At 52.2% G+C, this 15,762-nt stretch overlaps 1 protein-coding gene across 1 annotated transcript in view; it reads right to left on the minus strand.

Moving 5' to 3' along the window:
• Nucleotides 1-521: 521 nt before the first annotated feature.
• Nucleotides 522-15,762, minus strand: part of LOC309448723 (olfactory receptor 14A16-like) — a gene marked incomplete at its 3' end in the record, with an annotated part of 46,382 nt that continues 31,141 nt past the window's right edge. Inside the window, exon 2 of the mRNA XM_082070447.1 lies at nucleotides 522-1,504. Within this exon, the coding sequence (XP_081926573.1) occupies nucleotides 522-1,481 (960 nt within the window). The 5' untranslated portion in view covers nucleotides 1,482-1,504. The remainder of the gene's footprint in view (nucleotides 1,505-15,762) is intronic.

The raw sequence follows: 15,762 nt of genomic DNA on the forward strand, positions 1-15,762 counted from the left end.
ATCTCATGGGCTCTCCAGGCAGCTCCAGATTCCTCTCCTGGAGGATTGTCCTCTGCCCCATCATGCTCTGGGACAGCCCAGTCTGACTGTATCTCATGACCACTCCCCTTCTTCACTGTCAACAGACAACAACGGTTGTGTCTTAAACCGCAACTCAGTTGTCTATCAGCTACCAACGTGACAATGAGCTTTGACCTCAGGCCCTTTTGGGTGAAATTCCTGGGCCTGTTGTTGAGATCAGCTTTAAAAGAACAATCAAATATTGAGGAAATGCACAGAGGAGATGTCATTTTATTACGGAGATGCTATGGGAGACCAAGCTCTGACACAGTGTTAGGAAAACATTTATACAGGTTTCAGGTATTTTAAAAATAGTAATAATGGGTACATTTTTCAGGATAGAGCGCTAAACACAAACAATTAGGTATAAACATAAAAACCATAAATAACAATATGGGTAATGCTAACAAAGTAAAAGGGATAAAACAAGGTACAGGTCTGCATTGGGATACAAATAGACATCATTTGTGGACAGTGATGGAAAGCTGATCAATATTGACAAACACCCATGAAATCACTTTCCTAATGGACTCCTTGAGCTCCTGGTTCCTCATGCTGTAGATGAGGGGGTTCACTGCTGGAGGCACCACTGAGTACAGAACAGACACCACCAGGTCCAGGGATGGAGAGGAGATGGAGGGGGGCTTCAGGTAGGCAAACATGGCGGTGCTGATGAACAGAGAGACCACGGCCAGGTGAGGGAGGCAGGTGGAAAAGGCTTTGTGCCGTCCCTGCTCAGAGGGGATCCTCAGCACGGCCCTGAAGATCTCCACATAGGACACCACGATGAACACAAAACAGCCAAACGTTACTAATACACCAACCACAAGCAACCCGAGTTCCCTGACGTAGGTGTCTGAGCAGGAGAGCTTGAGGATCTGGTGGATTTCACAGAAGAACTGGCCCAGGGCATTGCCCTTGCACAGGGGCAGTGAAAATGTATTGGCCGTGTGCAGCAGAGCACTGAGAAACCCAGTGGCCCAGGCAGCTGCTGCCATGTGGACACAAGCTCTGATGCCCAGCAGGGTCCCGTAGTGCAGGGGTTTGCAGATGGCAACGTAGCGGTCATAGGACATGACGGTGAGGAGACAATACTCTGCTCTGATCAAGAAAGCAAATGAAAAGAGCTGAGCAGCACATCCTGAGTATGAGATGGCCCTGGTGTCCCAGAGGGAGTTGGCCATGGATTTGGGCACAGTGGTGGAGATGCAGCCCAGGTCGAGGAGGGCGAGGTTGAGCAGGAAGAAGTACATGGGGGTGTGCAGGTGCTGGTCCCAGGCTATGGTGGTGATGATGAGGCCGTTGCCCAGGAGGGCAGCCAGGTAGATGCCCAGGAAGAGCCAGAAGTGCAAGAGCTGCAGCTCCCGTGTGTCTGTGAACGGCAGGAGGAGGAACTGGGTGATGGAGCTGCTGTTGGACATTTGCTGCCTGTGGGCATGAGGACCTGTCATAGGAGGAAAAGATAGTGAAGGTTTGATGAGACTTCCCTGGAAATAATCAAAACCATTTCCCACAGACCCTCCCACCCCGTCACACAAAGAGACATTTTTCTTTTTCCAGGAGAACTTCGTGGCTGGAGCCCTCGTCGGTGCTTGATGAGTGTGCAATGAAGAGCAGGGTCTCTGCCCAGGGGCTCCTGAGGACTCAGCCTGACCCTGTGTGATCGGGTGGGCAGGGGCCAGTCCTGGGGTTCAGCTTTGTCAGCTGGAACCGCTCCTGGTGCAAAAGGGACTGTCAGCATCTGTACCCCCATGCATGAGAAACTGAGTTTGAGAGGTTTGGTGTTTCTACAGCTCCTTCTCCCCTCCCACCCTGGGGAGTGTTGTTGGGTGTCAGAAACCCTCAGCATTTCTGCTGCACTCAGGGAGAACAGAGCGAGTCCTGCGAGACCAGAGGGTGCCTGTGGGTCAGTGCAGAGTGAGGGCAGCTGCTCTGTCCCTCTCTCTTGCTCCAGCTGCCCTGGGCTGGCATCTTTCTGAGATGGGGGCTGATCACACTCCCATGATACCCTGAAAGGCCACCAGACACTGCTGAGAGCAGAGGGATCCACCCCAGATCATGACAAGTCTCACCCTTTCCTAAAGTCTCAGCACCCAACGTTTAGCCCAGGACACACACGGCTCATTCCCCAGCCCCACAGACTGCATTGCCCACAGCCCACAGCTCAGAGCAAAGCTGGGACACGTGTGCCCATGGACACACTGCAGGAAGGGACCCACAAGATCAGGCTGTGACTCTGCAGCTGAAACTGCCATCCCCAGAGAGCCTGACAGCAAGAACAAGATCCCAACAGCAGTGACCCAGAGCAGGGGAGCAAGAAGGAAAATGCGGTGAGGGTGGGGGTGAGAGAGGCCAGGGCAGAGGCAGCTGGGCACTCAGACAGCGTCACCCTTCCCCAGCTGTGCAGCCACCTCCCAGACACCAACACTGCCGGGCAGCTGCTCTCAGCCCCTGTGCTCTGCAGAGGAACTGGAGCTCTGGCTGCACAGGAGCTGCTTCATGCCTTGGAGCCCCCGGCCCTGAGGGCAGAGGCTTTGCTGGGTGGGACAGGAGGCCAGGGGGCTGCTCACAGGAGGGATCTGACCTGCAGGGGGTCACAGGGACTTTTCTCTCTTCTCCCTCCCATAACAATTCCGGGTTCAGTTTCCTCTCATTTCTGATCATTTCCCTGCTGCCTGGAGATTCTCCCCTGGGAGGTGTTTCCCTGTCCATGTCTGTTCCCTGTCAGTGCTCACAGACCATCCCACCCTCTGTGCCCTCCCCCTGGCCCTACAGATCCTGCCTGTTCACAGGGCACTGCCTGGGGGCATCTTCCTGTTTGCAGGCTGGAAAACAGATTACAGATTTAGTGTAAGGTGTCCAGCAAAGGTGATGCTGGTTCTGCATAGGCAGAGGAGAGGCAAGGCATGCCAGGATTCTCTTGAAGACCTATTGCAGTTCATGTGTCTCAAGTATTTGTTTAAAATTAAAAACTGCCTTAATCACCATCCATTCCCCAGAGTAAGAGACTGAAAACACAGACTCAGGGAGGTTCCTTATCTTTGCAGTACTCTTTGTCTTCTTCTCCTTGAAACCTCCTCTTGTCAATATTCTGGAATGAGCTGGAGCTGTGAGCAGCCCGGACCCACGGAGAACCCAGCAGCAGAAGGACTCTGCCCTGCCGGGGGCCGCTCCTTCCCCCCACAGCTTCTCCCCTCAGTGCTGCTGGGATCTCCCGGGCAGGCTGAGCGCTGACCCTGGCAGGCGGCAGAGTCCCTGCCCGGCACAGCCCTGGGGTGCAGGGACCCTGCTCTGCAGGACAGCCCTGGGCACCCCTGCCTGCACATTGACATTTACACCCCACAGCCACCCTGGGGAGAACGCAGCATTCAAGACTTGTCACTCTGACAGTGCAGAAGGCAACCCCTGCTCTGCAGCACATCCTCCCCTCTGATCAGAGAACCTCTGAGAGCTGTACTTACATCTCTCGCAGGCTCTGCAATGGGACAGCTTTCTGAGATCCTACCATGATTTGCAGATGCAATGCCCTGCAGCCACAGGCTTCATATCTGAGAGGATTTCATTTCCAGTGAACTCTCAGCATCCTCCCAGCCCAGACTGCGTTTCCCTCTCTGTGCCTGGCTCCTGTGCCCTCGGTGCTGCAGGCAGAGCCCTCAGCCCTGCTGCGTGTGCAGAGGAGCTGCTCCTGGGCAGAGCTGTCTCTCTGCAGCGCTGCTGCTGCCATGAGCTCCCTGTGTCCCAGGAGCCCAGCCCAGCTCAGCAGCACAGGAGCAGCCCATGATGTCCCTTTCTCTGTCCCCTCCGGGCTCCTCCAGGTGTCCCTCAGGCTCCAGGGGCACATCCTTTGAGACAACCTGAAGTAATCAGTAAAGTTAGTAGTGTCTGCTCTACAGAGACACTTCTTGCCAGCATTGTATTCTTGCTAGTAAAAAATAAATTGGTATGAGAATATTCCAGGTGTGGTCTCCCCAGGGCAGAGAGGAGGGGCAGGAGAACCTCTCTGAGCTACTGACCAACCCCTTCTAACCGCCCCCCAGGTCCCATTGGCTTCCTGGCCACAAGGGCCCAGTGCTGGCTCATGGTCACCCTGCTGTCCCCAGGACCCCCAGGTCCCTTTCCCTACACTGCTCTCCAACAGGTCCTTCCCCAACTTACACTGGAACCTGGGGTTCTTCTTGCCCAGTTGTAATACTCTACACTTGCCCTTGTTCTATTTCATTACATTTTTCCCTGCCCAGCTCTCCAGCCTGTCCAGGTCTCTGGATGGCAGCACAGCTTCCAGTGTCACCCACTCCTCCCAGCTTGGTGTCTTCAGCAGACTTGCTGACAGTCACTCTATTCCCTCATCCACATCACTGATGAATTTAGTGAATAGTACTGGCCCCAGCACTGCCCCCTGAGGCTCTGCACTGGATACAGGCCCCAACTGGACTCTGGCCCATTGACCACGACTCTCTGGCTTCTTCCTTTCAGCCAGTTCACAATCACCTCACTACCCGCTCATCCAGACCGCGCTCCCCTAGTTTAGCTGTGAGGATGCTGTGGGAGACTGTGTCCAAGGCTTTATTGAAGTCAAGGTAGACCACATCCACTGTTTTGTCATCATGTATCCACCTCGTTATGTCTTCATAACAGTCAATGAGGTTGGTCAAGCACGACTTCCCCTTGGTGAAGCCATGTTGACTGCCCCTAGTGACCCTCTTATCCCTGATATGCCTTGAGACGGCACCAAGGAGAAGTCGTTCCACCAGTTTCCCAGGGATGGAGGTGAGGCTGACCGGTCTAGAGTTCCCCGGGTCCTCCTTCTTGCCCTTTTTGAAGACTGCAGTGACATTTGCTTTCCTCCAGTCCTCAGGCACCTCTCCCGTTTGCCACAACTTAGCAAAGATGATGGAGAGCAGCCCAGCAATGACCTCAGCCAGCTCCCTCAGCACCAGTGGGTGCATCCCATCCGGACCCATGGATTTATGGATTTACCTTCAAGCAGCCTTGCCCACGGGATGTCCCCCAGCAATTGCCTGAAAAGGCCAAGTTTGCCCTGCTGAAATCCAGGGTTCAATTCTGCTTGCTATGCTGCTCCTGCCACACGAGATCCTGAACTCCACCATCTCCTGGTCGCTGCAGCCAAGGCAGCCCTCAACCTTTACTGCCTCAACCAGCCCCTCCTTGTTAGTGAGGATGAGGTCCAGCAGCTCCTCTCCTGGTCGGCTCCTCCACCCTTCGCATCAGGAAGTTCCCATGGATGCACTTGCTGAACCTCCTGGACTGTGTCTGACTGAGTCGTCCTTCCAGAAACATCAGGGCAGTTCAAACCCCACGACAAGCAGGGCCTGGGACTGAGGCTGCTCTCAGCTGCTGGAGAGGCCTCGGCAACGTCCTCACCCTGAGCTGGTGGGTTGTGATGGACACCCACAGCAGTATCACCCTAATGCTCCCAGTACTCCCAGTAACCCTCCCACTAACCCCTCCAGTGCTCCCAGTAACCCCTCCAGTGCTCCCAGTAACCCTCCCACTAACCCCTCCAGTGCTCCCAGTAACCCTCCCACTGACCCCTCTAGTGCCCCCAGTAACCCCCACTAAACCCTCCAGTGCTCCCAGTAAACCTCCAGTGCTCCCAGTAACCCTCCTTCTAACCCCTCCAGTGCTCCCAGTAGCCCCCAACTAACCTTTCCAGTGCTCCCAGCAGCCCCCATTGTTCCCAGTAATCCTCCAATAACTCTCAGTTAACCCCCAGTGCTCCCACTAACAGTCCTTGTGCTCCCAGCAGGCCCCCACAGTGCTCTCAGGAACCATGTTGTGTTCCCATTAACCCCCCACTAACCCTCCTACTGTTTCCAGTAATCCTCCCAGTAAACCTCCCACTGCTCTCACTAAACCTCCCAGTTCTCCCAGCAACCCCCCCAGTGCTCGCAGTGAGCCCCAGCAACCCCCTCATTGCCCCTAGTAACCCCCCGCTAGCCCTCCCAGTGATCCCAGTAACCACCTAGTGCTTTCATGTGAGCCCCCAGCAACCCCCACTGTTGCCAGTAACCCCTCCCAGTGCTCCCAGTAACCCCCCACTAACCCCTCCAGTGCTCCCAGCAACCCCCATTGTTCCCAGTAATCCTCCAAAAATTCCCAATAAACCCTCAGTTCTCCCAGTAACCCTCCCAGTGCTCCCAGCAACCACCTAGTGCTCCCAGTAAACCCCCACCAACTGGAATGTTCCCAGTAACCCCCACAATGTTCCCAATAACCCCGCACTACTCCTTCTAATGTTCCCAGTTACACTCCCAATAACCCTCCCAGTAAAGCCCCAGCAACCCCCAATGTTCCCAGTAATCCTGCAAGAACTCCCAGGAAACGCCCAGTGCTCCTAGTAACCCTCCCAGTATTCCCAGAAACCCCCCACTAATAAACCTACTGTTCCCAGTAACCTTCCCAGTGCTCCCAGTAACCACCTAGTGCTCCCAGTAACTCCCCAGCAACCCCCAGTGTTCCCAGACACCTCCCCAGAGCACCCAGTGGCCCCCACTAACCCCTCCAGTTCTCACAGCAACCCCCATTGTTCCCAGTAATCCTGCAAGGACTCCCAGTAAACCCCCAGTGTTCCCAGTAGTCCTCCCAGTGCTCCCAGTAACCACCTAGTACTCCCAGTAACACTCAGGCAACCCCACATGCTCCCAGTAACCCTCCCAGTATTCCCAGTACTCCCCCACTAATCTTTCTAGTGTACGTAGTAACCCCCACTACCCTCTCCAGTGCTCCCAGCAACCCCCATTGTTCCCAGTAAACCTCCAACAAGTCCCAGTAAACCCTCAGTGTTCCCAGTAAACCTCTCAGTGCTCCCAATACTCCCCCACAAATGTCCATCCTGGGGCCCTGGGCAGCATCCTCTGGGCACTGTGGGGCAGGGGCAGGTCGGTTGTACACAGGTGGGTCAGCTCTCCGCTCGGGTGGGGAGAGCTGCTGGGTGAAGCTGCCGGCCTGGCTCGCACAAGCCAGACAAGACCTTTTCTGGTCATCAGCATCCATGCATCCAGGCTTTCCTGCTGCTGAATCCTAGAATCACAAAGTAGTTTGAGTTGGAAGTGACATTCACAACCCGTCTGGTCCAACTCCCCTTGGCGATCAGGGACATCTTCAGCAGCTCAGGTTGCTCAGAGCCCCGTCCAGCCTGGCCTGGGATGTCTCCGGGATGGTTCATCCACCCTCTCTCTGGGAAGCCTGTTGTCCTGGTTTTGTTAAAAACAAGTTTCTCTTTCAGTGAATTTTGCCTGTCAGCTAAAGCTTCATATTAACTGCATTTTCCTGGAGAACCAGACGCATGTTTTGGTAAACCTAGCAATGGAATGCAAACTTATTGATAAGCATGGATGGACATCTCGCGAGAGGGGCGACGAGAAACAAGTGACTAAGAAACTGACCAACTGTGTATAACATCCCATTCACATGAATACTTCATATAGAAGTGGGAGACCACGAGGATCTCGTCCCTTTTTCCCTTTTTCCCTTCTGCTTATGGCGACCTTAGGAGAGGACCTTGCTAATCGTCCCTGAGAACTGAGGCCTAGTGAGAGACTGAATCCAGATCCGGTTGGTTGCAGAGTCTAATCCAGGACTTTGGGTGCCGGCTCTGCAGTTGCTGAGACTTTCAAGTTTGGTTTTGTATATTTTGTATTATTTTCTCTATTCTTATTAGTAGCATTAGTAAAACATCTTTAATTTTTCCAACTCTCTTCTCTCTTTTCCTCCCGATCGCCTGTGCTGAGTGGGAAGGGGGGAGAGGGAGGGGCAAAAAAGTGGAAGGGGGGGGGGGAGAGGGGGTTAACAATACATCTGCCAGGGTTTGATTGTCACCCCGCAATCTTAACCCTCGACACCTCTCCCAGTGTTTTACCACCCTCAGTGTAAAAAATCTCTTCCTCATTTCATTCCTTGATTCTCCCCTCTTCTAGTTTAAACCATCAGTTCCTTGATTCTCCCCTCTTCTAGTTTAAACCATCACCCTTTGTCCAATCTCAACAGCCCCTTCTCAAAAGTCTGTCCCCATTGTTCTTGTTGGTCCCTTTTCAGTCCAGAAAGGCTGCAATAAGGTCTCCCAGGAGTGTCTCTTCTCCAGCTGAACACCCCAACTCTTAAACAGGCAAACTCATGACATTTTAATCTTTCAATACACTAGTGTCACAAAAGCATGAGCACATCTTTTTATATAGCATTTTATATAGCATCTATAGTCCCCCGTAGAGCCCAAATGTCACCAGTGGTAAAAGTGCCCACAGAGCCAGTTACCAGTGGGATCCCTCAGGGACCAGCACTTGGGCCAACACTGTTGAACGTGTCTATTCTCCCCTGTATGATGTGACACAGTGAACCTTCAGCTCCTTAGTGGATGGTGCAAAGCTGGACAGAGGCCTTGGACAACCTCACCTGGGTCACCCTGCCCTGAGCAGGACAGTGAGACAAGATAATGTTCAAACCTGAGTTGCTCTCTGATTCAATGAATCTTTCCCTTAGAAAGGTTTTGGAAGAAGGAAGAGGTGGAGGAACAAGAAAATAAAAATACAGGCAGAGAAGGAGACCTAAAAGGTGTCAAATAAACAGAGCAGTTCTGTGAAGAATGTTTCTCTGCTCAGATTGTTAGCAGGAAATCTATAACCAGCTCCCCAAACTCCCTGTTCTGCTCATTGGCCCCTGGCATTTCCAGCACATTTCTTTACATCAGATTCTGCACTGAAGTTTGCACTGATTGTTACAGCTTCTTTGCAGGAATTGCTTCATATTTCCTTAGAGAACTGGATGTAAACAGGCACCGGGGAATTTTAAATTAGAGGGAAAAAAAAAGGAGAAAAAAAAAAAAAAAAGAAAACACAATAGAACTGAATGATGTTTCTCAGTTCTGTGGTTAAATTAAGCAGTTTCCAGTGAGGTCCATTGCCATAATTGAAGAGTTGCCTGTAGGGAGTACGAGAGCAACTGCTGAAAGACTTTACCTGCCTGAAGCTCAAAGCAGAGTGAGAGCTGAGAGGCTCTGAATGAGCCAAGAGTGAGAGGTGAAGAACCTCTGGGGAGCGATGGAAAGTGCAAATGTCCAGACAGGCTTCTGAAGAGATGAGTTCAGACACGGTGAGCTGGGTGAGGACAGGTGGAAACTCCTGGATGTCCAGGGGATTAAATACACGTAGTGATAGACAGAGTTCTGGCACTGCAAGCACAGGGAAAAGCCAGTGTTTCATCTCCCACAGTCCATACACATTCTGAAAATTCATATTTTGGCAGGATAGAAATTCCACAGACATTTTATTGGAAATATTGAATTATTTAATCTGATGAAAAAAAGAGTGTGGGGTGTTTTGTTCTTTTTGTTGTTGTTGTTGTTGGTTTGGTATTTAAGTTTTGAGGGGAGTTCTCAGGTTTTCGGGCTGAGCTCCATGGTCTCACTATAAGCACCCAGTGCAAACCTCGAGAGGCCCCGTGTACCTGAGGTGTTTGCCTGGGACGGGCAGGTATCAGACCAGACTGATAGAGCGATGGTCCTTTCATCATTTACAATTAGTATTCAACACTTGTGCATCTAATTAGATAAGTTTCAGGACTGTAGGTGAAGAGGCATATATGTGAAGAGCACTTAGAAGATGTGATAGAAGAATATTCCAGTTGATAATAGAGAGTCATAGAATTATTTCAGTTGGAAGAGACCCTCAGGACCATTGAGTCCAACCACAATTTAAATCTAGCGCTGAACCGTGTTTCTAAGAACCTCTTCTAAATGCCTTTAAAACACCTACATAGATGGTGACTCCACCATTGCCCTGGGCAGCCTGTTCCACCACATGACAACCCTTTCCAGGAAGAATTGTTTTCCTAATATTCAATCTAAACCTCCCCTGGCACAACTTGGGGCCATTTCCTCCTGTCCCATCACTTGCTACTTGGGAGAAGAGACCAACCCCCTCCATGTTCAACCTCCTTTCAGGCAGTTGTGGACAGCGAGAAGGTCTCCCCTCAGCCTCCTGTTCTCCAGGCTGAACAGCCCCAGTTCCCTCAGCCGCTCTTCATCACACTTGTGCTCCAGCCCCTCAGCAGCTCCATCGCCTCCTCTGCACTCTCTCTGGTGCCTCAATGTCCTTCTAATGAAGAGGGACCCAAAACTGAACACAGGATTCAAAGTGGGGCCTCACTACTGCAGAGTACAGCGGCACAATCACTTCTCTAGTCAAGCTGGCCACACCATTCCTGATACAAGCCAGGATACTGTTGGTGGCCTTTTTGGCCACCTGGGCACACGCTGGCTCATGTTCAGCCACTGCCACTCAATATCCCCAGATTCTTTTCCACCAGGAAATTTCCAGCCACTCTTCCCTGAGCCTGTAGCGCTGCCTGGGGCTGTTGTGACCCAAGTGCAGGACGCGGCACTTGGCCTTGTTAACCTCAGACAATTAGCCTCAGCACAATGATCCAGCGGGTCCAGATGGGACAGCAGATGGGACAGCATGGCCTTCCCACCCTCTAGCAGATCAACACTCCCACCCAACTTGGTGTCATCTGCAAAATTAATGAGGGTGCACTCGATCCCCTCATACACATCATTGATAAAGCTTAAATAGAACTGAGTCAAATACTGAGCCCTGGGGACACCACTTGCGATCGGACGCCAACTGGATTTGGTCTGTTCAACACAATTCTTTTGGTCCAGCCCTCCATCGCACATACACCATCCAGGCCACGAGCTGCAGCTTCTCCAGGAGATGCTGTGGGATACGGTGTCACAGGCTTTACTGCAGTCTAAGGACACAACACCCACAGCCCGTGTGGCGCATTCACTCCCCACGACAGACTTTCCCTCATCTGCTCAGCCGGTCACCTTGTCACAGAAGGAGATCAGGCTGGTCAAGCAGGACCTGCCTTTCATCCAGCCATGCTGATTGGACCCAATTGCTCGTCTCGTGTGTGTGACCTCACAGTCCTTTCCCAGCCATGTTCCTGCTGTTGGCCAATCCCCTGCAGAGGCAGAAGTGACCTCACAGTCCCCTCCACACCCATTGGCTTCCTACTGGACTATGAGTTCCTGAGACACAGTGACCACACGACATCGTACCCACCATCACCCTCCTTGTGGTCCAGTGTGTGAGCAGATCAAACTAAGCTGCTTTCATCAAATGTATCTGATAGATTTCCTATCAAGGGTTTGAGTGGAGAAACGTTCCTCAGAGGAGCTGCTGTGTTTACTCTGGGGCATTTTATATCTCTGCTTCTGCCTCTGCTTTTGTTGTCCTTCCTCTGTCTATTCTGACATGAAAGAGCTCTCCAAGGAAAAGATTCATGGGATCCTACAATAACACAGGTTGGAAGAGACCCCTGAACACCATCTCTGTCCCACTGACCTTTATGGCACCCCAAGGAATAGCGTGACACCTCCCTGAGGAGCCTGTTCATTGTCCAGCACCTCTGGGTGAAGAACATGTTCCTAATATCCAACCTAAACCTCCATTGACACATTTTTCTTCCATTCCCTTGGGTATTGTCATAGGTCACCACAGAGAAGAGATCAGTGCCTTCCCCTCCTTCTCCCCTTGTGAGGAAGCTGTAGCCACCATGAGGTCTCCTTTGAGTCTTTTCGTCAGCTCTGATGCTCAGAAACCCCTTGGTTTGCTTTCTGAAGCAGAAAGGAGAAGCCCTGAGCTGCAGGCAATGGGAAGGGGGATCCTCTCCCTCACACACGGCTCAGGGCTCTTCCTGGGACCGTGGGATGTGGGTGTGCAAGGCCCAGGGAAGCACAACACTGGGACAACAACTTCCAGCTTCCCCATGGGGCTGCAAGGAGGCACCGAGGCCCCAGTGCCATGAGGACAACATGTCTTCTCCTGGGCCTCAGTGGCAGAGACAACTGCCATGGCCAAGGGGACACAGACCTGGGTTCTGTGGGTCCCTTCCAGCCTTACAGCGCCCTTTGCCATCTCCAGCACAGGCTGTTCTACACGGCCCTACCCCTGCCCCTCTTTCCCTGCAGGCTGCAGACACCCATCTCGCTTCCCCACCTGCTCTCACCCCAGCATTTCTGCACCTTCACTGCTCTGTCTGCACCCTCACCGGCTGCTCTTTGGCACACAAACCATGGGCTGATCCAGCTCCCTCTGGGTGACCTCTTGCCCCACAGCACTGCCCTTCCAGTCACATTTCTTCCTCCTCATATCCAGTCCTCACCTTCCAAGTAGACTTCTTTTTTCTCTTTCCTGCTTCTTCTCACTATCAAGAAAAGCTCGACCATCTCATAAACTGCCCTTCATGCAGGGAGCCCAACCTGTTAGGCTTCTTGTGGTCTTTTACCTGACCAGAGAGAAGTCACCTCGCCATGATCTTCTAAATCCCAGGACTGCCACTGGCCTTTCAGCTTCTCTGACAGACACGACCATGTTCCTGTCGATGTCCCGTCATGTTCTCAGGTGGGATGGACATGACAACCCCTCTCTCTTCCAGGGTAAGACCTGTGGGCCCTTGGGCAGAGGTTCTTTCCCAGCCATGTCCTTGCTGCTGGGCTGTCACCTCCAGACACAGAACTGACCCCGCTCTCCCCTTCACAGCCACATGATTCCGCCTGGATTATGAGTTTCTGAAACTCAGCTGACATAATAATACCGAACCCATCCATCCCCCTCCCCATAGACCAGGGCCTGACCAGATAATAGTATGCTTGTTGTATCAAATTAAACAAATGTATTTCCCTCTTAATGTTTGAGTGGAGAAACTTTCTTTGCAGTAACTGTTGTTTTTATGTTGACATCATTTCTATCTCCTCTTCTGACACTTCTTTTTCTTCTTTTCTGCAGATATTCCATCTTCAAAAACATGTCCAGGGGAAAGATTCGTTGAATCATAGAGTCAGTCAGGTTTGAAGAGAGCTCTGAACATCTTGCTTCACTCTCCTTCCCAAAGCAGGGTGACCAGGTGAGGATGTTCAAGGTTGCACTCAGCTTTGCATCATCTCCATCACAGCACAGAAGGGACAATAAAGATCTTTAGAAGTTTCGGCCCAAATGCTGGTCCCTGAGGGATGACACACTAACTGCACAGAGGACACTGCATCGCAGATGATATTTGGGCTTGATGTTTCAGTGAACTTCCCACCAAGCATCCACTTCTTCAGCCCAAACAACATCAATTGGGCTATAAGGACACCACAAGAGACCATGTCCAAGGCCTGGCACAACATGCCTGTCTTTCCTCCACCCATTTTGGTTCACAAGTAATTTCTTGTCCTTCAAGTGCCTGCAGATGGCTGCAGGAGGACTTGTCCCATCACCTTCCCAGGGACAGAGACAAGCTGAGCAGCCTGTGATTCTCCCCATTCTCCTTCCTGCCTTTCTTGAAGATGGGTTTGACGGATGCCAGGACCTCCTCGATTGCACTGTCATTTTGAAAACACAATCCAGAATCACAGGGCAACTGAGGTGAATCTCACTGGGTCAGTGGGCTTTGTTCCCAGAGTCACACACAGAAATGTCAGGGTTCTGCCTTACATCCGTAACTGAGTTGGCTTTGTGGACTCTCATCTGAGGCAGAATCATAGAATCATAGAATACTCTGATAGGAAGAGAGCCTTGGGATCATTGAGTCCAACCATAGCCCAGCTCTCACACTAAACCATGTCCCTGAGAACCTTGTCTAAACACCTTTAAACCCCTCCAGGGGTGGTGACTCCCCCACTGCCCTGGGCAGCCTGTTCCAGTGCCTGACAACCCTTTCCGGGAAATACTTTTTTCCTAATATCCAATCTAAACCTCCCCTGGTGTAAATTGCGGCCAATTCCTCTTGTCCTGTCACTTGCTACTTGGGAGAAGAGACCAAGACTCGCCATATTGCAACCTCTTGTCAGGCAGTTGTGGACAGTGAGAAGATCTCCCCTCAATCTCCTGTTCTCCAGGCTGAACAGCCCCAGTTTCCTCAACCGCTTCTCATCACACTTGTGCTCCAGCCCCTCAGCAGCTTTGTCACCTCCTCTGCACTCTCTCTAGTACCTCAATGTCCTTCTTGAGATGAGGGGCCCAAAACTGAACACAGGATTCAAGGTGCGGCCTCACCAGTACCGAGAGCAGTGGCACAATCACTTCTCTAGTCCTGCTGGCCACACCATTCCTGATACAAGCCAGGATGCTGTTGGTCTTTTTGGCCACCTGGAAACATTCTGGCTCATATTCAGCCAGCTATCGATCAACACCTGCACATCCCTTTCCACCAGGCAGCTTTACAGCCGCTCCTCCCTGAGCCTCTAGCGCTGCCTGGGGTTGTTGTGACCCAAGTGTAGGACCCAGCACTTGACTTTGTTAAGCCTCAAACAATAGGCCTCAGCCCCATGATCCAGCATGTCCAGATGCTTAGGCATGGCCATCCTCATGTCCCATGTCATGAGGAATGGACATGGGGACCTCAGTTCAAGGCAGCACATCCTAGTGCTGCATTCAGGCCTGCATGGAAACTGCAGGAATAGCTGATGGTGTTCGTACTGAGTCAGGTTCATCTTATGTACATGACATGCATGCTCATATCTCATACATACAGTGGAAACATTGACTTCTGACTTACTCATTCAGTGTCCTTGTGTCGAGGGATGAACAACCTCTCTCAGTTGGGGTGAAGGGCCAGTGCTGGAAACGGTGGTTTTGAGGGGCTGGTCTGTGGTGACTGTGCTGGGCCAGTTTCCCCAGGTTGTCCCATGACCATGGGCACACACCAGCCCCTGCTCTGCTGGTGCTTCAGGGCTCTCCCAGGAGGCCTGGCTGGAGAGGACACTGCTGTGTGCCAGCCCTGCACACTCACACACTTCAGCCGTTCACTGGTATTTTCTTCTCTGGGGCATTTGCCAGTTCAGCCCTCCCACCCCCTCCTGAATTGTGCCACCCCCCTGCCCTCTCCCCAGCCCAGCCCGGCAGAGCAGCCACACTGGAACTGGTCCCACAGCAGTGGGGACCAGTGAGAATGAAGGACAGTGAGAATGTTCATCCAGCGAGCAAGCTGAGTGGGTCTGCAGCACAGGCAGCTTGCAGACCCAGGTCCAGACTGGCTCCCCAGGACAGCATGAGACATTTGGCCTAGGGGATCCTCAGGAAGGTCCTGCGGCCACAGTGCCAGGGCCACCTGCCCCAAGCTGCCACCTGCAGCAAAGGGTTTCTCTTTCCGTGTCTTTCCTGCACACATACAGTGCCCCACTCTTCTCCTGGAACATCCCGTCTCCCCAGAGAGCCCTTTCCCAAGAGAGCTGATCTGTGCTGACCTGGCCAGCTGTTCCTGCCCCCTTCCCACGCTCCATACAGCTCCGACCTGGCAGTGCTGCTCTGCAGAGCAAGTGGGCTGTGGTGCCCAGGGCCATGGGGTGAGTCCGCAGGCTCATGCTGGTCAGGGTGGGAGGAAGACCCAGCTCAGGGTGGCTCCTGCTCACTTCCCCTTCAGCACACAGACATGGCTCCTGCAGCCCCAGAGATCCCAGAGAGAGGATTCTGGGCAAACAAGGCACTGCAGGGTCCTTTATTTCATTTATACACACAGAGAGTACAGCTCCTTATTTACACAAAGACTATGGGACACACCAGACAGGTAGATATGGACACAGCCATAAGAAGACAAATAATTTTGCTTGTGGATAGCATTGATACAACCAAAAGCAAACACCAAGAAAAGCAAACACCAAAGAGAAAAACAAAAACAAAAACACAAAAGCTACAGAACTCA

The sequence above is a fragment of the Streptopelia decaocto genome (genome assembly GCF_964273445.1).
Source record: "Streptopelia decaocto genome assembly, chromosome: 21".
Classification (NCBI taxonomy): Eukaryota; Metazoa; Chordata; class Aves; order Columbiformes; family Columbidae; genus Streptopelia; species Streptopelia decaocto.